The sequence below is a fragment of the Hippocampus zosterae genome, chromosome 17 (genome assembly GCF_025434085.1).
Source record: "Hippocampus zosterae strain Florida chromosome 17, ASM2543408v3, whole genome shotgun sequence".
NCBI classification, from domain to species: domain Eukaryota; kingdom Metazoa; phylum Chordata; class Actinopteri; order Syngnathiformes; family Syngnathidae; genus Hippocampus; species Hippocampus zosterae.
This window is the reverse complement of record NC_067467.1, coordinates 9,910,243-9,932,257: the sequence shown is the minus strand read 5'-3', so window position 1 is coordinate 9,932,257 and position 22,015 is coordinate 9,910,243. Positions and strand designations below refer to the sequence as shown.

The window sequence follows — 22,015 nt, the reverse complement described above, 5'->3', positions numbered from 1 at the left end:
TATAAAAAAATGGTTATCAAAGACACAATGAATGCCATAAGACAATGAACAAAAGAGGACAAACACTACAAAAAATATATATAAAAAAGGAAGAAAAAGATGATAAAAATGAACAAACAACAAATAAGAAAATCAACAAACAGATAAACGAAGTGCATCAGCAGAAAGAACTTATACTCGTCCACAATCTTTAAAAAATTCTTAAGTGCAAGTAAAGGCGGCGTGAGGAGGGAAAAGTAACAGTTGGAAGTGGGCGTGGCTCCAACTGGCAGCAAGGATCATCAAACAAGAGCTGCAGGTTTTGCTCAGTCAGTGTTAGCAGAGGATCCAGAGTGAATCCCCCAAAACATTTGCACACTCTGGATCCACTTGGAACCAGGAACATGCACGAAACCAGGTAAAGTCTCTCGAACCCGTTCAAAAGACTTTTAAAACAGCAGAGATTTGTTGTTCTCATTTATCTTGTGACATTTGACACTTCTGCACTTTTAAACTAATAATAATGATTAGTCCAGCCAGGATAAGAATACATGATGATCGTTTCCTTGTGGTATTCCCTCGAAAGTAAGGAATATTAACGGTTTCTCCTGTTCACTTCCTCCTGCTATTTCTGATGTTGGTCAGAGATGCCCAAAAGGGAGCCTTGGCCCACTTCTTTCAAAAAGCATGCCTCTGAAGTAAGGATATGAAAGCATCCAGTACATATCCCAGTGGTACTCCTCTGAAAGACTTGAACAGTAATGATACATTTTGTCTAATTTGTCCCAGAGAGAGGAACGGTTGATCTTTTTATTATCTTTGGAGGCAATGACAGCAAATAGTGGAGGATCCACTACATTTCCCTGTGGTACTTCCCTGGAGAGCGGAACAGTGAGCTTTCTTCTGTCCACTTTCATCCCACTGGGGACAATGTGATTTTTATTCTCCTGAAGGGAGCATACTTCACCATGGGTAGTACTGTACCAGCAAACCCAAGAGGATTCATCTCACTATGTTTATTTTGTCTACTTATAGTTAATTTAGGTTTAAGGCTTCTTTTTCCAAACAATGGTCTTTTTTCGGTGAAGAGGAAAAACTCTTACCTGGCTGACCGTTTCGGCTGTTGCTTCAGCCTTCATCGGAGCTGTCAATGATTCCTGGAGACGTGTCTTAAAAACAGCTGACCGGGTCTGGAAATACTTTTTCTCTTCACACCCCCCTAAAAAAGTCTGGAAAAAAGAAACCTTAAACCTAAATTAACCAAGGGGTCATTGTCCTTTGTACTCCCCAGGAAGTTGTGATGTTTGTCATTCAAGGAAGAAGATAAAGCATCTTGGGTAGTTACAATAGCAAACTTGAGGAACCAGGACATTTCCCTGTGGTATTCTTCTGCAAGAAATGAATAGTATCATTAATTTTCCTCCAGCCTCAAAAGAAGCAACATTTATATTTTTGTCTAAATGTGTCTTAGAAGAAGCCATACTCATCCTTAAGGTAGGATGCTTCATCGTCGAAGGTCATGCTAGCAAACGTGAGGATCAAGGACAGATCTCTGTGGTACTCCCCTAAAGAACAGAATGGTATTGTTAAAGTTTTACATTTTAAAAGTTGTGATTTTTGTCCAGGAATGCTCTGAAAGAGGCCTTGACCTGCTACGCCTCGGCCACCCTGTGTGACATGTCGACGGTGAGTCACTTCTGCAAAGGTATGACCGAGTGGCGGCTGCAACGCGAGACCGAAATCAACACCATCAAAGACATCATCATCCGAGCAGAGCTGAAGCTGGGCAGGAACATCCTGATGTACGTGAAGAACAAGATGGCTGCGGAGAACAGCCAAACTGCGCTAGAGGCGGGACTAGAATCAGTACTAAAGGACATCTTGCTCGGCTTGGAAGAACTGGAAGCCTTCGGGATGGCGCTGGAGAGGCTAGCCACCACCTCATCGCTCGTTTTCCGGGACGAGGTGGTGAAACTTCCACAGGGGCTTTGCTGCTGGGATGTGGCAGTCACCGTGGCCGCGGCACGTCGGGCTTGCCCCCTTGCCGCTGAGTTGAAGCAAGACGCCAAAGTCGTCTTCTTGCCCCAGCTGGACAACGCAGCCGTGCTGGCATACCTTCTCGACAAACATGTGCAGACCGCACAACAAATGTGCCTCCTGATGCACAAAAGGTAAACCACACACACAAGCAACAAAATCGCCCCTACCGTCCCTGGTTTCGTGTTAATCTTCATCATTCTGGTTCCAGTTTTCCGCCATCCCCTTAGACATGCAAAATGTCATCATGTTTGTTCCACCTTTTGCTCCGTATATACAATATCAGAATTTGGGAAGTTGCAATTAGACAATGCAATGCCTCACTTTGATGTGAAGGCATCCGCTTCTTATAGCAAGGTCAACGTGGTCCCCAAAACTGGGTTGGACGTGCGAGTAGAGCTCCCTATGGAATTATCTTCAGAGGACACACAGAGGATGTTAGGCCACATTCAAAAGTGTGACCAGATCAGGTGACCCCGGATTCAAACCCAGAATCTTTGACTCCGAGACGGATCTAAATCATCATGAACTTTTGGATATCCTCGTCTTTTCTCCAGGAATGATGCAGACTTCCGGCTGGTGTTCCTGCTACAGGAGGACGTGTGTCACCGCTTCCTGTCTGAGTTCAGCCAGCGTCAGCCAAGGATGCTTGAGCTCCTGGACCAGTTGGACCAGAACATCGAGGAGCTAGTCTGGAAGAACAGGGCGGTGAAGATTTCCAGTGTGGCGAGTAGCTCAGTGGGTGTGGTGAGCGGTGCGCTGTCAATTGCTGGGCTGGCGCTCATACCCCTCACAGCTGGAACCTCGCTGTCTCTTAGTATGACCGGACTGGGTCTTGGTCTCGCCAGCTGGGCTAATTGTGCTATCACCTCCATCGTGGACTACAAACTGGAGCAGAAGTCAATGAAGAAGATCAGTGAGGTGACTGAGAACTTCATTGAGGACGCACGGTGTCTGGACGATATCGCCAGTGAGCCTCGGCAACTGGACGCCGCTGTCAGTGAAGTTCTCTGCGAGGTGCCGGAGGTTAGAAAAGTCGGATCGGTCGCAGACGCCAACAATTCCGTGAAGACCACGAAACGCAGCAAGGAGGTGGCCACCAGGGTGGGCAAGGTGGTGGCTGTCGGTGGGAAAGCGCTTCGGAACGTCCACAGGGCCGTGGCCGACGTCCGCAACATGGGCAACACGGCCCTCAAGGGATCTGTGGCTGTGTCCCGCACGGCCAGAGCCGGACTCATTCCGTTTAATGGAATTTTCATCGCCATTGATATAATCATCATCTGCACGAACAGTGTCGCTCTGTCCAAAGGGTGTGAAACCAAAGTGTCACGCTTCCTCAGAGCCAGGAGTGCTCTGTGGCGGGCAGAGATGGAATGTTGGCAGAGAATGCATGACTCGTTGACGCGGGGACTGGCAGGGTTTGAGGGAAACCAGGCCGTCCTCGAGGTGCCGTTTTACCGTGACGACAAACGGGACGATAAGCAACGTTGCATCACTCAGTAAACCCAGAAAACGTGATCAATTTCCCATAGCTGAGCTAAACACACCTAGATGAGGTGCTTAGCAGACTATTGAAGCTAAGCACCCCCGCGACCCTTGTGAGGATAAAGCAAATCGGAAAATGGGTGGATGAATAATAATAATAATCCTGAAACATTTCACTATGTAAACAATATAAAACTTTTCTTCCCCCAGCTGAATGACAGGAAAAGGATATTTTTTTTTAAATGATTGAGATGCACCCATAGTATTTAACCCTTCTAAAATAAGATTTCTAACTAGCTCCCAAGAGCGTGCGATGCATGTCGCAGTTCACCTCGGGCATAAGGAGAGTTTACTGTCAGGACACTTTGAATGTTCAAATATTGAAAAATAATGTTGACTTTTTACCCTTACGAGACGCTGTAACCGCACGGTTGACTCTCTTGTTACTCTCTGCAAACTCTTGACGACATTTGAAAAAACAGAAAAGTTTAGGCCAATTGGATTTTATTGATTGGGAAATTAAATGTGTGCATGCACGCGTGTGTGTGTGTGTGTGTGTGTGTGTGTGGAGCAGGTTGTTTTGGTCACCAGGCGCCATCCTTCAGTTCTCTTCATCTGGAATTATAAGAAAATATTTTCCTGTCAGCCTGCATGGCATCAGGTCATCTCGTTAACTGAGTGACATCACAGTCTCACCTTCTTCCTCCTCGTCCTCTTCATCCTCCTCTTGATCCTCCTCTTCGTCGGAGCTGAAGGTTCCGTCGGGCAGGCTGTAGACGCGGATGACTTGCTGCGGGGGAAAATTAAGGGCACATCAGAAGGTCGGCTCCCTCGAATTCTTTCTTGCACGTTATCCTCAACCATTATTGTAAAATGTACTTTTTATTTTTTGGGCTATCATTCTGGTAGGCCGACAGCTTGTGGCATTTGGTATAATGTTTAGCAGCCATGTTGTGGTCCATCGCTACAATGCAGATTTTATTTTTTTGCACCCAGTTAATGCATGTTTTTACAGTATGCAGGCAAGGCCGAATTTCAAGTTGTGCACCTTCAGTGTAGTACCACATTGCGCCACAACATGCCAGGCAGCACTGAGGTGTAATTAAGAGGAAGAAGAGGCAAAGACGTAGCGAATATACTGCATGTCTGAGTATTCTTGTATGCTGCGTTTGGATATGTTGCAGCTCTGTTGCTGCTCATCAGAGTTTATGATTACCATGACACCGATACTAATTTCATGTTAGCCTGTCTTTGGTATTTTGCATGATATGTTAGCATTTAGCCAGGATACTTTTGTTCGACGAAATGATATGAAATGTTTGAACATTTGGTGTTTAGAGAGAGAGACAGCTTTTTTTGTGTGTCAATTGGACATTAGTCTTCAAGTGGGAGTGACAGCCTGAAGCAGGCACGGCTAAAGGCTTGGGGTGGCGACGGGAGGGTTGGGCGCCGCTTACCTTGTTGGGGTCCTTGAGGATGAGGTACTTGCCCTCGTCCAATTTACGGCAGATGTCGATGACGCAGCGTAGGATGCCCCAGGCATTCTCCATGCTCAGGTTGATCTGGCTGGCAAACTCGTTGGGCTTGAACTGCTGGGTGCCGAGAACCACGTGGCGGGCAGAATCCTTCACATGGTAGCGGGACACGTAGCTGCACGGAGACATTTTGACACGTGTTACAAATAGCTAAATGCTTTAAAATCCTCATGACAGTGTCACCTCTGCATTGCTTGGGAGAGGCTTTTTTTTGGATAAACACTGCCATTATTGTAAACCCAGCATACTTGTTAGGAACTCACCCCAGTTTGAGGTACTCCGAGCCGGCCAGCATGGCGCAGCAGGTCCAACGGGCCAACTTGTAGCTGTTGTTCTTCAGTTCAGTGGCCAGAACCGCACCACGCTGAGAATCCAGCTTCTGGCGCCAGTCTACACCGTTACAATGCTGCCAGGAGAAGACACGACCGTCACAATCAGACCATCAAAAACTGCAATTGTACATTTTGTCGCCTTACCCTGGAGTCCCACTCGTTGAGGGTCTTGATGTTAATGAAGGACACTTCCCCGTTGGCGCCCGTCATCACACCGTCGTGCTCGCAGCGGACAATCAGGTCAATGTCTTCGCCCAGCTTCCAGTGGCGGTACCTGGCGGCAGAGTTGAAGTGGAAGAAATGAGCATGATTAGCTGTACGCTCTCAGTCTATTAATTGTTCTGTTGTAGAATTTGTTAGTTTATGCTAAATACTCTTTAAAGGGCTTTGTTACAGCTGCAGTTGTTGTGAAAACGCTACATAAAGAGGTACTGTATTCAAAAAAAGATATCTAAACTGACAAAAACCACAGATACATCTCAAAAAGCATTTTGACCATAAAAAATATAAAACCCACAATAAAATGTAGTTTGGGACATTAAATGAAAAACTGGATAATCAATCAATGTCAACAGCATCACAAGATATCCTAATTCTCCCCTTTTGTGGCAATCCGCTGCCTCCTTGACAATCATGCCATGTTTTTGTGGCTCCAAAGGGTGGTGGGGTGTAGTATATATGTGGAGCCTCAAAACAACATGGGGCCTCCTTTTAATGAATTAATTATTTATTCTTTTATTATCTTAATATATTTTAAATTTTAATTTTATATTAGATTTTTAAATATTATTTTATTATATTATATTGGATAAACATTGTCAAATGTACTGTACTGTCTGTGTATTATAGCATTATACTGTTTATTAAATATTTTGTATTTATTTTATATTATTATATTTTTATTATATTATAATTATGTTTTTAAATATATAATTACATTATAATTATATATATTTTTTAAATGTATACATTTATTATATAATCTTTCATCTCAAACAACAAAGCGTGTGACGGAAAAGTGGTTAGGACTGCACGACTGTCCGTGTTTTATGTTATGTGCTGTGTTTATTATTTTACTTTATGTTAACTGTTTTGTAAAGCGCTTTGTTACAGCTGCTGCTGTTGTGAAAGCGCTATATAAATCAGCATGTATTGTATTGTATAATTCCATTATGGCATTGTCTGCTGGTCAGGCAGCATCTCAGCCCGGGACAGAAAGAGACTGGAGCGGCTGTTCTGAGCTCACCTGTAGGCAACAGATGCCACCTCGCTCTTGTCCATGTCCTCCTCCACAAAGGGGTTGCTGGCGGCGAACTTGTAGCGCTCGCTGCCCTGAAGTCAATGTACGTGTTTGAAAAATATTGTCTCGGCGGACGCAATTTGTGCCCACGAAGGTGTCAAGCTCGCGCTCTCACCATGCGCAAGCACTGCTGGCTGAAGTTGTGGTTGATGTAGGTGGCCTCCATGGCCAGGTTCCGCGGGGAGTTGAAGGAGTTGCCCTCGTCCTGCGGCGGCTCGTTGGCCGTCTCACTCACAGTCAGCAGATCTTGGGAGGCGGCGCGCACGTGTCAAGCGAGGCCACGTGCAAACGAAGGCAACGGCGGCAATAAGACACTCACCAAAGTCAGAGTTGTCACGCTTGTCGAAGAACAGCTTGTTGCCCACCCGCTGCACGATGATGTCCCAGGAGTTGACCGAACGCGTGCAGCACATCAGGGTGGCCAAGATGGCGTCGGTGGCGAACACATTGCCTTGGGACTTGGCCAGCTACACAGACAGACACGTGTACGCAAAAACATTAGCGCAGCAATTCTCTTCCACGCATTCAAATTTATACAGCACAAATGAAGACATTAAAATAATTGCAATATATTTTAACTGCAGATGTAGGGTCTTTTTTGTGTGTGGATATTTCAGAGTGAGATCAAATTAAAAACATTTCAGGATTGTCACTCACTAAATTTGTTCCCCAAGAGTAGGCGAGAAGATCAATATTAATTCATTCTGAAATATCTATTCAAAAATGTTTCAAGTATAGTCGGACACCCTGAGGCCAAAGATAGAAATGTGTGGCAGGACGTGTGACGGCCCACCTTGCGGATGACGGGGTCGTCTGTGGTGGTGACGGTATGGAAGATTCTCTTGATGCTCTTCAGCTGCTTCTCGTTGCGAGTGGTGATGCGATCGAAGGCTTTGTCGTAGTACTCCAAGGCGCCACAGCACTCGCTGTGAAGGATGCGAGCGGCGTTCAGCGGGGAGATGGATGCAAGACGCAAGGCGGGCAGTGACAGGCTTACATGTCTACGGGGTCCGCCACTTCCATGTATCGCATCTTCATGAGTCTCGGGAAGTCCATCTCCTCCTTCACTTCCCAGTCGCTGCGAACCTCCACTGAAGAATCTCGAGGCTTCAGCTGAGCCTTGGCAGGGATTTAAAAACAAAACAAAACAAAAAAAAATCCCCACGTTGGATCTTACATCATGGATCGAGTCTAAATCTAAAAATGTTGAAATAGCACTGCTAGATGAGATTAAAAGAACATTTCAGGTCATTTGACTCAACATTTTTTGTGTTTTTCATTAACTTATTTTTGGTTTGCTGGACACACATTTGATTTATTTATTTAAACTTCCTCAAGTGTTACAAACTGATGGCATTTGTGTTCATCAAATTTGTTTAAAAAATATATTTTAATTTCTTTTTTTTTCATTCACCAAATGAATTGAAAAACAATCTAGAACGAGTGTCATCCAAAATATTGAATGTAATGTATAATTACATATAATGTATGCATGTATTGAATAAATGTGAAAAGTACCATCGATAGAAAAACTTAAAATTTTATGAAATACTTAAAAATCTAAAGAATTTCTTTAAAAACAGTCATAAATCAAAAATGTTTAATTTATTAACAAATATTTCCTGAAAAAAATTGTAGTTAAAAAGTAAAAATAATCAATATTTACTAAGTACTGCATAAACAAAAATATTGAATGAAATATAAAACTTTAGGCATCTCTTTCTAGAAACAAGATTTCTTAATCAATGTATTTTGTAGGATAGTGAAACAAGTTGCAACTTGAAGTTGGTGCGTATGTCCTCTGCATTTAAAACGTGGACATACCTGAGACTTCTGGTCCCACTTCTGACGAACGCCAAACTGTTTCTGAAACTTCTTCTGCAGGCGCATTCGATCCCTGCAAAGACAACACAAAGTGGAAGGAATGAGCGGCGCGGACACCTGCTGGGGCTCCTCTTGTTTTATGTTGAGAGGGAAGAAATTTCATCTGTGCTGTATGTTACACATACAGTACATTGGACAATAAAGCTTATCCAATCCAATCGAAGATACCACGGACTGGCCACAATTATTTTTAAATTGATGACTCATCATCCACTGACCTCTCCTTTTGCTTGGCACTCTTGGGCAGCGTCTGCATGTTGAACTGCGTCAGGTTCCTGCGGTCCTTGTCCCTGCGCAAGTTCCTCTGCCATAGTGGAACGGAAGATTGAGACGGTTGACAAGCCTCAATGTTCTCTCGCTACAAGCGGTGCAACGTTGTTACCTGAGCGAATCTCATGCGGTTCCTCTGGTAGGCCGTCTTCTGCATCTTGGCTGTGTCCACCAGCTGGAAGCTGGTCTCGTCCTCCTCGTGGAAGTACGCATATTGGCTGCCGCCTCCGAACTGGGACGAGTACTTGTCTGTGCACGGATAACATTTGGAGGCCAAATGGTCATCATCGTAACAGGAGACAACCCAGTTGACTTCCTCTCAGCCAGCAGAAAAACATTTCTACAAAGTCATCCTTTCAGTGTCCTGATTGTATTATTCAGCCATATTTAGCGCTGTTAATGATTTTATTTGGGACGTTACCCAATTTCTGTTTGTTCCTAGGACCCTCAAGCAGAATTGCCAACCTTTTTGTGATCAAAGAGTATTAGTAATGCATTTAGTATCATTAAGTACATTTTAATGTGGCCAGTGGGTGTTTGAGTGAAATATGTCATGAAATTGGTTCGTTTCCAGCGCGTAAATATGAATATGTTCATCTTTTTTATGCAACATCATCTTCTCTAATTTTGAGGTTTCCAACTCTAAGTCACTCACTGGTGTATCTTTTGTCCTGGTAAGTTGCTCCAGTCCAGTCAGCGACCTGACAACCAAAAGACGATGACGATAACAACAATGTGAGCTAGAAGAGCCAAAATTAGTGAAAAACAGTCCGGTGTGACAGGAAGAGACCTTTCCCAGGCGGTCTCCTTTGCTGAAGGGCTGGTAAGGCATGTCCTTGAACTTCTCCGGCACGGCGCAGGGACCCCATCCCGACGGGTTGTCCTGAATCACGGGCGCGTTGAACTTGGCCATGACCTGCCAACGGGATTGGAGGAGTTGAAATATTACACTTTGTCATAAGCTGAATCTAGACTGACTGAGCCATGCTCCACAGGGTCTCAGGCTTTAATAAGCACTGTTGTCTCCAGCAGGGCACTGCAAAAAAGAGGCACTGCTCAGTTTGCGCAGTGGGCTAGTCATCACAGACCCCGCGACATGTTTTCTTTTTCCACGACATGTTTTCTTTTTCGTAATGCAAGGTGATTTAGAAATGATTTGCAAGTGTTTTGGGTTCATATTTCGGGAAACATTTAAGATAAGATTTAAAAAAAGTCTCGCAATGGAGAAATTCCCAATTCACAGCAGCAAAGTTATGAAAAGAAGAAGTAGAACAATTCGCTCTAGTTTTCAGTATTTTATTTGTGGGTCGAACTGTTAATAGAGACAATTTTATTTATTTTGGTGAGGCTTGCAATTACAACAACAAAAAATACATTGAAATTATATTACAAGTGCCTGACGTCTGAATGAGTTTTATAAAAATAACTTTTCGTACAGTCACCAGGCTAGCTTCGTTTTGGTGAAAATCTAAGATGACCTACATAGTTAATCAACGAACTTTTTTTATATTGCAGATGAAGAGTCAAAAGTTATATCACGCGATAAATGTTCAAAAGTTATAAAAGAGAAGACCCAAGCCGCCACGAGCGCTAATGCTACTAACGTTACAAGGCCAGTCATCATACCAGGGAGCCGCGCTAGCTAAGCTAACTGGCTTGTAAACGTGTTACTCCGCAACAACTTTACTTTAGTTCTCAGGAAATGCACGCGTGGAAATGGGTCATTTTCGCTCGTTTTTTCATGGGTCGCGGTGTTCTTACCGTATCCGACGTGACACGCTAAACTGGCTTAAATGGGGCCGGTGTACTTGGGAGAAAAAACCCGTACAGGGCGCCGGCGTGAGAGGAAGTGGCTAACTGCCGTCAAGCATATTGTCGCTGATGTCGTAAAGTGTCGCTGTCGAGACGTTTATTTCGAGTACATAACCGATCACTACTTTACTGTACTTTAAGATTATTTATCTCCGAGTGAGATAGTTGTTGATAAACTAGTTGAAAATAGTTCACTTAAATATGAACGCAATATTTTAAATGACTGTACATTTCGAATACTGTAGTTATGACGTAAAGGTGCAGTTTCACATTACGACCACCAGGGAGCGCTGTAGCCGCATTGTTCCACTTTACAAAAACTATAACAGAGTACAGTACAGTATTTGAACAAGGACATGCGCCATTTCACGCCTTATTTTGTTTACATTGTTGCATTAAGATATATAAACAAAATTATGAGTCCACATATTAACTTGAACATTCAACTGTTTATTTGTGAAAAAGTCTCTTCAAACCCTCACAGCGTTGAAACTGTACAATCAATAATTTAAAAAGAGGAAAAATATTTCAGCTTATTACTCAGACACACATACTCACACCTCAGATGCAGCAGCCTTCAACTCCTAGAATAGTGTTTAAATGTATTTTTAAGTCCATTTTACAAGACTGCTTCTTTACACAAAGCCAATAAGGCCAATCAGAGGGCATCCCCTGAAGATTTCCTATCATGCATCCTTTTCTGAAATCATTTAAGAGGTCGTGCACACGCAAAAAATAAACAAAAACACGTTTTTAGTCCATTAGTCAGCAAGTACAACGCATCTTTCTTTTCCAGCACATCACAGAGAGGAAAACCTCTTCTTGAATTCTTGGCAACAATACTGAGTCCAATTTGAAAAACTCAAGTGGCACACAAACATTTGTTCCATTTGCTGCTCGAGTTTTATCTTACACTTCATCCAGAGTCAGGACCTCTATCAGAGAAGATATAAAACAACACAAATGACTCCAAAAAGTGGTTGTTTTATGTCACAGGTAGAAAATAAAATAGTACATTAACGATCTGCAGATATGTTTTTCTCTCATTTTTGTGCATGTTGTCGGATTTTCAGAGTGCCACGGGTGAAAAAGCAGTAGCAAGGGCTGGCAGGAAGGAAGGAAACACATTCCCAACAACAGGAGTGTCGTTCCAAACATGAAAATCCACCACACGCCGGACACTTGTGCCAAGAACATTCTCAGTGCAGGATTACAGCTTCAGGCCACACCAACAAAGCCAGTGCAGCGGGAGGGGGGAAAAAATGCTGATTTTCATCAGATTTGTTCCAAAATTGATGTAACACTCTTCCACACAAGCCAGTGGGATGATAGTTTGGAGATGAATTTGGTGTAAAATGAACATAAAATGACAAGAAAAAAGAATTGAAGTATGTTTTCTGATCACAAAATCGTGTGTGTCAAACACATTTCATGACTGTAAAATGATACCAAGTGTATGTTGCGCACACACAATTGCTGCTGCATTTTATAGTTATGAAAGTGAGCCCCTGCACAGTAGTGGTTCGGCGATTGCAAATTCTAACATCTGTAAAAACGAGATTAAAAATGGCATTTTGCCGTCCAGATTTTAGACCCAAACGAGAAAGAACAAATTGATTTAGCGAAAAAACATGAATTTGACACACGTGATTTGCCTTAGTAGGCCACAAAAAAATGCATCTCCCGGGGCCTTGAGTTTGACACGTGCCCTGAATAGACGAAAAACACTTCCCATAAAAAGCAAAATACACGTGATAAAATACTGATTTGAACTCTTCACGCTGGCGTTTATGAGAAGAGAAACTGAGTTGGGAAAGGAAAATGAGGTGGCGACGTTGTGGGGGGAAAAAAATGGCGGCAAAAGTGAGAAACAGTGTGAGCTGTGGAAAGGGGGAAGATGAAAGCGCACCTCAAAGAAGAAGATGAAGACGCCTCCCTGAGGAGTGTTCATTATTCAGCAGCAATGAATCATGGGATGGCGCATGGAGGAGGCGGCGAGGCCGACATCAGAAGGGTCTAGCTGCATTCACAATCATTCAGACGTTTGTTACGCAGGGATTTTTAGATTGTTGATGCTTAAGCTGAAACGATCCGTGGCATCCTCCCCAAATACTCTGTAGGGCCATTTATAGAGTGGACATTATCGCGGATTCATCTACTACTCATCAAGAGTGAAGTGCAACTATTTTTATTTTGCAACTAATCAATGATCAAACTACTTCAAAACTTTTTGGATCATGGATTAATCATGAAGAGCAAACCGTAAAATCCTCAGAATTTGAGCCTCAAATAAATAACCCCCAAAAGCAGAATCAAAATAAGTCTTTTGCAAACATCCGTTTTGACTTTGGAGAACAATGATCGACATTTTGGCTGACGGATGCTGAACTTGTGCGTAGCAGGACTGCAGCCATCCCACATCAACCGATAACCGTGTCAATGTAACTGTGGCTGACACCGTAATATAAATATTTTAAAAACACAATATGACGGCTAATGACATCCTTCCAAGCGGATCGGGTCCCTGGTGAGATGTGTTGTTTTTTTAAATGCCGTAGTAAAAATTTCATGTGGCTGAAAGGCATCTTCACGTAACACATTTCGAAATCCGTCACACGAGGACAACCCCATACGTCTTTCGCTCCCTTGACATGAGATCATATGAGCCATAATTGGAAGAGGGAGGAAGCCACGTGGGACGAACGGGAGCCAAGTGTTGTGATCTAAAATGGAGCCCGCGTGCTAGTAGTAGTAGGCAAGTCCAAGTGTACAAAATGAAGAGAAATCAAGGAAAAGAGTCCTTCGCTAGTGTCAAGTTAGATCCAAGTGTGAGGGACCTTAAACAATTACTTTTCACGCCAACAAGCGGGTGATGCACAGAACAAAAACCAGGTTTGATGTATCCGATCATTCCATTTTCAGACACGCTAACAAAGTCTGCTAGTCACCTGGAGCACGCCGGGACTCGTTGCGTTAGCTCCAATCGCAAGACAGCCGCCTGTTGATGTGCGAAGGAAAGTACAATGAGGCGCTCCAGTATGTGAGGAGTGTACGAGCTTCCGAGGCGATTACGCAAGTGTGCATTGAGTGTGTGTCGAGTGTATGAGATGGTGGCAGAGGAGTGAGTGAGGAGCATGTCAATGTGAACCGTGTGTGATGAGATGAATGGAGATGGAGTGCGTGTGGCGTGTACAGTGTGTGTGACGGGGTGTTGAATTCACTCCATTTTATTTCATCAAGTGGTTGAACGCAATAAAATCATCTGGATCCAGAAAATCTTTTTCAGAAGATGCTACATCTACCGAAAAAAATAGACTCTGAGACACTTGATGAAATAAAACGGAGTCAAATTCAGCACACGTTTTTTCTCTCTCCGTTTTTCTGTATGTGACGACGGTTGTTTTAAAGAGGAACGTGTACGCGTGTGCGTGTGTCGCCAGTCCGGAGAGTGTTCCAAGAGCGCATGAAAATACTTGTGTGTGTGTGTGAGAGAGGCCAAAATGTGCTAGTGTGGGAGGCCATTTCCAAAGTGTGCCAACTTGTAGCTTATTGAGCTTGAGAATCAAGAAAAGATGACTTGTGAAGACAAAAAATAAAAGGTAAAAAAATACAGAGACACTTCATGAGTGTCTCTGTCTATAGAGGAAGAGAAAACTCATTGTTTGTCTCTCACGTGACTCGTGGTTTCGGTAGTAGCAGCGGGGCACTCAAAAATCTTGGACTCCTTCTCCTGGGACTGCGCCCTGACCAGCGTCAACGCTTCCCCGGCCGGCCAGTCGATCACCCCGCTGGCTGTTGTTCCCCGGGGGGGTGGTGGGGGGTGGGAAGTAGCAGTTAGGAGATCTTGCAGTTGCTGCGCGTGCAGTTCTGTGGGGGGCTTTGCGGGGGCCGGATGGACTTGGAGCGCTTGAGGCTGTTGCCCTTGGAGCCGCCGGCCGGGTTGGCCAGCGAGTACGAGCGTCCGTGCATCATGACGGCGTTCATGCCGTTGGCCATAGAGAAAGACTTGAGGTGGGACTTGATGGCCACGGGGAGCGGCAGCTTGTCGATGAGGTGGACCGGCGTGCACGACACGATGGCCCGGCAGCACAGGTCCTGCAGGCTGAACACTGGACACCCAAAACAATGACATCATCAAAATAAAGAGTGCAGAAGGAGGGGGGGGGGAGAGGGGGGGTCAGACGACTCGGGACCTACCTCGGTTGGGCTTCCAGAACTTCTCCATGCCGTGGCGCATGAGGACGATGCGCGACAGCTCGGTGAAGGACTCGATGACGTTGAAGTTGCACAGTGGGCTCACCTCGAAGAAGGTCATGCCGTTCTTCTCGGCGTAGGCCCGCGCCTGCTCGGTGGGCACCTGCCGCTTGAAGGCCAGGTGCAGGCGGTTGCCCACCAGGATGCGCGGAACGCCAGGCGCGTGCTGCACGAGAGAGGGAGAGATTTGAATTTTAGAACTGAGAGACGGGTGAAGTGCAAAGATTCATTCAACGCTGAGGTAAACAAAACAAAAGCCACACTTCAAAGATGAAAAATTGTTTCGTTTAAATTTTGAAATCAAATAAGAAGAAATTATAGAAATATATTTTTAGACATTTATTGAGTTCTATTCCTTGTGTATATTAACTCAACTTAAAAACGTCTTTGGGAGTGAATGAGTTAAAATCTGTTAAAACATGCTCACTTTTAAATTATATTTAATTAAGTAAATCAAATATCATACTCATGTTATTCTTATTATATTAAGTTTTTCATTGAGATGAACGAACGAGAAAAATACATTCAAAATGTAAATACAATTTTTTTTTACAGGGCTCTTGTTTATGTTACAATAAAAAAACAAAAACAACCCCAAAACCCTTCTGTTGCCAAACTTCAGTTTAGGTTCAATGAATACTCTAAATTGTCCAAAGGTGTGAGTGAAAATTTTGTCTACTTGTGCAATGACATTGGCGACCACTCGTGTCCTGCCATTGACTGGTGACCACTCCAGGGTGTACCCCGCTTATCTCACCAAAAGTGAGCTACGGTGGAGTGCGAATGCTTGTTTATCTAACGTGCCCTTCCATTGCCCGGCAACCATTCCAGGATTTAGCCCGCCTATCGCCTTAAAGTCTGCCGGGATCGGCTCCTGCTCACCCGAGGACCCTTTGAGATTAAAACACTGTCAAGGATGGACGGACGAATGGAGACAGCTGAATGTCAAGATGAAGAGAAGAGAATCTATGTGGTGCGTTTAAGCACATGGCAGTGAGATCAATTGGCCAGCGCGGGGCTCACGAACCTCGTCAATCTCTCTGATCCACCGGTCGATGCCGTCAAAGGACCAACGGTTGGTGATGTCGTACACCAGCAGGATACCCTGCACGCAAGGGAGCAGAAGGTGAGAACGAACGCATGAGGCCTTGATGTGTGTGTCTGTGTGTGTGTCTGTGTGTGTGTGTGTGTGTGTGTGTGTGTGTGTGTGTGTGTGTGTGTGTGTGTGTGCGTCTGCGTGTGTGTGCGCGCCTCACCTGAGCGCCGCGCGAGTAGGAGCGGAAAATGGTGCAGAAACGTCCCTGTCCTGATGTGTCCCTAAAGACGAGAAGAATACAGGACAACAAGTGGAAAAAACATTAAAAGAACATTTCTCATCATAGGGGTAGTACACCTGGAGGCAATTTACTGACGCAGAAGCTATAACTTCCCACGTTCCCAGAAGGTAACACAGATAAGAGAAAAAGACAAAGGAAAATAGGCCGTGAACATTTAATTTCATTGACTAATGCTCAAAATTTATTGTAATAAACATGTTCAATTGCTGTATATTTTCAGCAATAGATGCAATTTGTAAGATGACCATAATATGAGGAAAAAATAAAGACCACTTAAAACAAGACAAATAAACAAAAAGATCATTAAAAAATAATGTTCAATTGCAGGATGAAAAAATACTGATTTGTTGTGATACTTAAAGATTTTATACTCAGTGTTCCAAATTAGTATGCAAATAATGTTTTTTCTCAGATTTTTATAGTCTATCAAAATGGCACAATGGTAACACAGCAATGTCACCCCCTTGCCCACAGCGGGCCGTGTTTGCAAAAATCAAAACCAGCTGAACAGATCAAGTTACATTTGAATGCAGGATTTCTTATTTGATATCAGCTTTGAAAAAGAATATATTAAAAAACAGCCTGTAGTCTACAACAGACTATATATTAAAAAAAAATCTGACAAAAACAATTTGCATAATAATTTGGAAGGTTGCGTAAATAGTGAAAAGGCTGTTAGGAAACATTTTGCAAAAGCTTCCTGAGGTTTGGAACGCCTCAAAATTGTTTTAAAATGGTCGGTTTATAGTGTGACGCACACAACCAAAGTTGGTGTCATTTTTCTGAAATGTTCTGTTTGTGAAGCGTCCAGGCAAGAACCCCAGTTTGGGAGTGCAAGACCATTTCAGCTGCTGATGGGCAGCTTCAAGAAGACTCAGAGATTTTTTTGCAGTTCCCACCTCTCTGCTGCTGTGTATGACGCACCCGCTTGATCCAAAAAACACAAAGACGGCAATAGATCCAAGTCAGCAGGAGTGACAATGAACAGATTCGCCACCACAACTTTTTTTTTGGGGGGGGGGGGGGGGGGGGGGCAGAATCCTATCCGGCATGCTAATGCAAGTCGACTTGGTGTAATCTAAGCATGACTGTAGTTGGTCCGAAGAAAATGCGGAGGAACACGTTTGGGGAAAAAAAATCAGTCGGAGTTAGATCAGTGTGAGTCATGACACCGACACAAACGGCAGCAAGAAAAGTGAGGGGGGGCGGGGCGGGATGTGTGACACAGCATAAATATGAACGATTCCGTGCGGAGCTGCCGGCTCAGCTTCTCCGCTTTGCCCCACTTTCATGAAAACGCGCTTGTGCCGCTCACACGGAATAAGACACGGGAGACATAAGTGCTGATGTCAGGCACTTTGGCGCGAGGCGGCCATGTTTTTTTTTTTTTTGCCAGCTCACTCCTCCGTGTGGAAGGTATCGATGTGATTGGACATCATTCGTCCGCATCCAATGAACTCTGAAATATATTTTAGCGGAGCGAGAAGGTGGTACATTTTGTACATTTTGGTGGATGTACTCACCAAAGCTCCAGCTTCACCCTCCTGCCATCCAGAAGAATGGTGGTGGTCTTATAGTCGATGCCTGCATGGAGAGGAAGAAGAACAATGACACTGTCACTTCTCCCACAATGCACTGCGGGGAGGGAGGGTTAGGATCTACTTGCAACAGTATTCGGTGCATGTGGTTTTGTGATTTTGAAGGCAAATTCCTGCCATCCTTTATTACGTTCAAAGCAGGACTTTGCACTTCTTCACAAGTTCAACAAGATTTCAATTGTCCTCCGAATGGTTGGTTTAACGGCCAAAAGAGAAAACTCGTCCGACGACTCCTGCCGCTTCATGTCCGGACACGTTCCCCTTGCTGGATGATCTCAACCGGTTTCTGTGGTTTTGCATGCGGTCGGCGGGAAAAGACCCAAGGCCAAATACCTGAATCGCAGATTGACGACTGCTTTACTACTTTGGACGCAGACGTTTTATTGTGAGCATGAGTGGCAGTGAAGAAAATAATACAAGATTTTATTTCGCCCAGTTCTAGATTAAATCAGGTGTATAACATTTTTTCCTCCGAAAAGTCATCCGCTTAATTCCACATTTGGACAACGTGAAATGGCGATTATGGGCCGCTTGCTAAGATCAACAACCTCATGAGATCTTCCGCGATAAAGTGCTGAGCTAATTCCAATGCCAAGTTGGCGAGAGCGCTTCCTGGGATGATCGATGGCTCTTGTGATGTGTACGCTCGATGTTTCTATTCTGGGAGATGAGAGAGGACGATTCGTTCAAAGAGACGACGATGACAACCTCACGGTCTACACACCATCTTTAAAACTAACTATGCAGCTAGGCGACATATTGCGTCGTTGATTACGACTCTGGAAGAAGACGTTGTTCCTTCCGGGTCAGAGGATATGCCATGTCCTTATATCTGGCTACATCAGGCCAGCCTATGTAACGCAAATTAATTGTCATTAAATGAACATTGTAAATGTTGAATTGCAAACATTTTGGTGTATTGATACAAAATAAAGGCCTCATCCTGGTAACGGCATGACTCTTAAAGAACGTTCTGTGCTGCCTGCAGTTCAGGAAACAAATGCTTCCGGCCCCCACGGGAGCAGGGAAATTAGCAACTATTTCATCACACGGATGAAGTAACTCTGACAACAACACAAATTTGGCGCTCATATGAACACACTAACAATACCAACACAACACATGCACACACACGCGCAGCACAAAAACACTTAATGGCTCCTTGCCTTAAAAAAAGAAGAACCAGAGGACATTTTTACTCAATCCCAAGCTTCGGCTTCTTCTGTCCTGATTTCCTGATGTTTAAATATTTATTCACACATCGTCCTTGTTTTTTTTGCTTTTAGCCAGAAGGTAGCGGACAAACAGTTGACTTTTCCTCACATTTTGAGTTTAAGGTTAAGCTCGATGCAGTGCTACGAATGCTAAATACAGCCTCTTGTTGTTTCAGCACCAAAAGAACCTGAGCCCGGCGCTAAAAGCTTTTACTAAATGTCAACAAGAAGCCTAGCTTGAGAGCACAAACACAGTATCGAATTTCTTATATATTTACTGAAGAAAGTCAAAATACCAAATATTGGTGTCAGAACGACACAGGCCTGATAATGCGTACGGCACACTACGAAAGTTCATTGCCGACAGGTGCGGCTGTGACGCAGTTCGACTGGCCTGGAAAATCAACACTTTTTCCCAAAATTCCCGATGGCCGTCACGCCCCTGCTGCCGAGCTTTAGCGGTAAGCCTTTTGGGACTCGAATAATTTGAGTCGTTAGAAAAAAAAACGTCGTAGCTCTAGAAATTGTAAAAACTCCGACTCACCGCTGCTGTATGCGTAGGGCGATTCAGCCGAGCCGTCCTGCAGGCTGTCCAAGATCTCCCCCTTGCCCACGTCGCTATCGCCTACCAGCAGGAACTTGAGCAGGTAGTCGTAGCTTTTCACCGGGCTGCCCTGACTTCCCATGGCCTCCTCTCACATGAGCCCTGGTAAGCAAATCAATGATGAGGGCATCACAACAAAGACGCTCATGATGGACGGAACATGCTGACTTCACACTTATGTGTCATCTGCAAATAAAGGCGCAACAGGACTAACAACAATTCACCGGTGGGATGCGGGCTCAAAGCAAAACAATAAATATAATCGTCTGACATTATAGATATCCGAGATCCGGTTCAGACAAATCAAGTTGGATTGGGAAGCAAAATTCACATTAATTGTCTGAAATATAAACACCATAAAGAGCTTTAGGTTTTTTTTTTGTCGTTTGGAGTCCTTAAAGGTACAGCGTGTAGAATTTAGTGCCATCTCATGGTTAACTAATAAAACGCAATGACCAAAGCTCGACTCTGGTGCCTCAAAGTGACCTCACTTCGCAAGCCCATCTCCAATTTCTTCAGCAGAGGGGCAAGCAAAATGTCACACCAAACAACTTCAAGTATTCCCTCGAGTGACGGACTAAGTGCATAGCATTTGTTTGTCTCCTTCTGGTATCGGTAGCTGAAAGGTGGTGGCGAAATATGGCAGCCGCTTGTTTGGGAGGCGCACCCTAGGTAATATAAATAGCGATTACTTCAGGTCTAATTACATCCTAAAAATTTTGTTTGATATGAAAGAAAATTTTTTTGCATACTACTGAAAGTAATCGTGTTTTTTAAATAACGAACAGTGAAAAATCAACACATTTTTCCACACTGCCCCTTTAATAGAACACTAATAACATACGTAATGTATGTGAAAATTGTCACAGAAATGTTTCTCACATGCTGTGACCAATGGAAGCAATTTTTATATTTTATGATGTCTTAGAACCTTTGCTTTAAGCTTTTTCAAGGCTGGTTGGAATCTTCTCTGAATCGTTTGGGGAATGTGTTTTTACATAACCATTGAGGAGATACTGTTTTACATTTTGATGTAGTTGTGGACACTGCATCTCAGACTGCACAACTACATTTGACTCATTTTCTTAATTTTAATAGTGCCACTTCTATTAACCTTTGAGTTTGACTGTGTCGAGCTGGATTAAATTAAACACAACAGAATTGAACTGAATTAAATTAAACACTTTTGTTGCCTTCAAATAGGTGCGAAAGAAAACCAAGGTCTGGCATCTAATGCAAACAGATGAAGGTGTATTTGCAAGGCTAAAATAATTAGTATTGTCGGTAACATAACCGGAAAATTTAATTAAAGGTTAGTGTGTGCTGACTTGACGGTTGAGTAATTTAATCATAATTATAATTTCAGTTGCCTTTAAAAAAAAGAGAGCGAGAACAGAGTCGTGTTAGTAATGCATGAAACTGCAGGTGAATTTAGAATGCTTAAAATTACCCATTATTGGACTTGTGCAGACTAGAGTGTTTAACAAAACAAGAAGATTTTTTACCCCCCTTAAAAAGGCGAGAGAGAAGTTATTCGCTAATTATTAATAACTTCGGGAACAACAAGCTATCCTACCGCCCCACAAGCTAACGCGCTAACATCCTTCTCACAGCTGAGTGCCGCTAACGTCATCTAGTAGGCGCCACAAATGATTGTGAATAATAATCAAAAGTATTTTATGACACCGTCACATCGGTCACATTCACCCGAGTTACGGGAGTGAGTCAAACACACACACACACACACACCGGTGTTAGCAGATAGCGCTAACCTGGTGAGCTCCACTGCCAGCGACGTTTGCTCAATTTCAGGCCGCCCCGTCGTCTTCTCGTCCGGCTACGAATATTACTGGAACGTCCCTCCGTCACATCCAGGGAACGGTGTTACACGGGAAGGCAGGGGAGAAGAGCACCGCGGCGGGGACTGTTATAATTCCACTCCGAATCCGTGCGCGTCCTCTGTCGTATCACTCCGTCACGTCCATGTTTCTCCATTCCTCCGGACCATAGCTCAAGACAAACCGAGAACAGTGAGGCAATCTGCGGATAGGTGACAGATTGCCGTTGTGTTACGCTCCCCAGCTTTGAGCACCCACCTTCTCACTCGCATGATTGGTCGTTGCCCTCATGGAAGGATACAAGGCGAGACTCATTGGTTGGATCACGCTGCCAATCAAATCCCCTTGTCAACAACATGCAAATAATGTGTGAAAACAAAGATGATCAAATAGTCACACTAAATAAAGACAGAAGTAATATTTATAACACGTTCTTTTTTCGAAAAGTGATATTTTGGTTATTATTAGCAATCTAATTAGAATGCTGCTCGGCACCTCACTTGGGCTCCCGCCCAATAGCTCAAGATCCCGCCTTT

At 43.9% G+C, this 22,015-nt stretch overlaps 3 protein-coding genes across 4 annotated transcripts; 1 reads left to right on the top strand and 2 right to left on the bottom strand.

Annotated features, from left to right (window-relative positions):
• The first annotated feature begins 67 nt into the window (after nt 1–67).
• Nucleotides 68–4,293, top strand: apol (apolipoprotein L). Its single transcript, XM_052048726.1, has 4 exons — nt 68–397; nt 1,605–2,150; nt 2,370–2,486; nt 2,574–4,293. Exons 1-4 carry the CDS (start codon nt 384–386, stop codon nt 3,517–3,519), a joined length of 1,623 nt encoding a protein of 540 aa, XP_051904686.1. The 5' UTR covers nt 68–383; the 3' UTR covers nt 3,520–4,293.
• Nucleotides 3,989–10,714, bottom strand: eif3d (eukaryotic translation initiation factor 3, subunit D). Of its 2 annotated transcripts, none has more exons than XM_052048724.1 (16): nt 10,584–10,714; nt 9,613–9,738; nt 9,478–9,523; nt 8,935–9,071; nt 8,771–8,856; nt 8,493–8,565; nt 7,666–7,787; nt 7,462–7,594; nt 6,988–7,135; nt 6,784–6,914; nt 6,615–6,700; nt 5,513–5,642; nt 5,300–5,442; nt 4,959–5,151; nt 4,198–4,291; nt 3,989–4,116 (listed from the first exon to the last, which is right to left on the bottom strand). In XM_052048724.1, exons 2-16 carry the CDS (start codon nt 9,733–9,735, stop codon nt 4,103–4,105), a joined length of 1,659 nt encoding a protein of 552 aa, XP_051904684.1. In that variant the 5' UTR covers nt 9,736–9,738; nt 10,584–10,714; the 3' UTR covers nt 3,989–4,102. The 2 variants fall into 2 exon arrangements, with proteins under 2 accessions (XP_051904684.1, XP_051904685.1); XM_052048725.1 differs by having other exon boundaries at nt 7,666–7,781.
• A 349-nt stretch (nt 10,715–11,063) lies between these two features.
• On the bottom strand, nt 11,064–21,728 carry rab40c (RAB40c, member RAS oncogene family). Its single transcript, XM_052048744.1, has 7 exons — nt 21,414–21,728; nt 19,582–19,743; nt 17,749–17,809; nt 16,145–16,205; nt 15,916–15,993; nt 14,832–15,054; nt 11,064–14,743 (listed from the first exon to the last, which is right to left on the bottom strand). The coding sequence occupies exons 2-7, from the start codon at nt 19,721–19,723 to the stop codon at nt 14,469–14,471; spliced, it is 840 nt and encodes a 279-aa protein (XP_051904704.1). The 5' UTR covers nt 19,724–19,743; nt 21,414–21,728; the 3' UTR covers nt 11,064–14,468.
• Between the last annotated feature and the right edge of the window lie 287 nt (nt 21,729–22,015).

Bases quoted from the DNA above. Each gene is read 5' to 3' on its own strand.
- rab40c (XM_052048744.1), bottom strand. From the start codon at position 19,723: ATGGGAAGTCAGGGCAGCCCGGTGAAAAGCTACGACTACCTGCTCAAG. The intron at 16,206-17,748 runs GTGAGTACATCC...TCTCGTCTTTAG, and splicing joins AGGGTGAAGCTGGAGCTTTG to GGACACATCAGGACAGGGAC. The intron at 15,055-15,915 runs GTTCGTGAGCCC...TCTCTCGTGCAG, and splicing joins GGATCAGAGAGATTGACGAG to CACGCGCCTGGCGTTCCGCG.
- apol (XM_052048726.1), top strand. The intron at 2,151-2,369 runs GTAAACCACACA...CGCTTCTTATAG, and splicing joins TGCCTCCTGATGCACAAAAG to CAAGGTCAACGTGGTCCCCA. The intron at 2,487-2,573 runs GTGACCCCGGAT...TCTTTTCTCCAG, and splicing joins CAAAAGTGTGACCAGATCAG to GAATGATGCAGACTTCCGGC.
- eif3d (XM_052048724.1), bottom strand. From the start codon at position 9,735: ATGGCCAAGTTCAACGCGCCCGTGATTCAGGACAACCCGTCGGGATGG. The intron at 6,915-6,987 runs GTGAGTGTCTTA...CCGCCTCCCAAG, and splicing joins GCGTGACAACTCTGACTTTG to ATCTGCTGACTGTGAGTGAG. The intron at 5,443-5,512 runs GTAAGGCGACAA...TTCTCCTGGCAG, and splicing joins TCAACGAGTGGGACTCCAGG to CATTGTAACGGTGTAGACTG.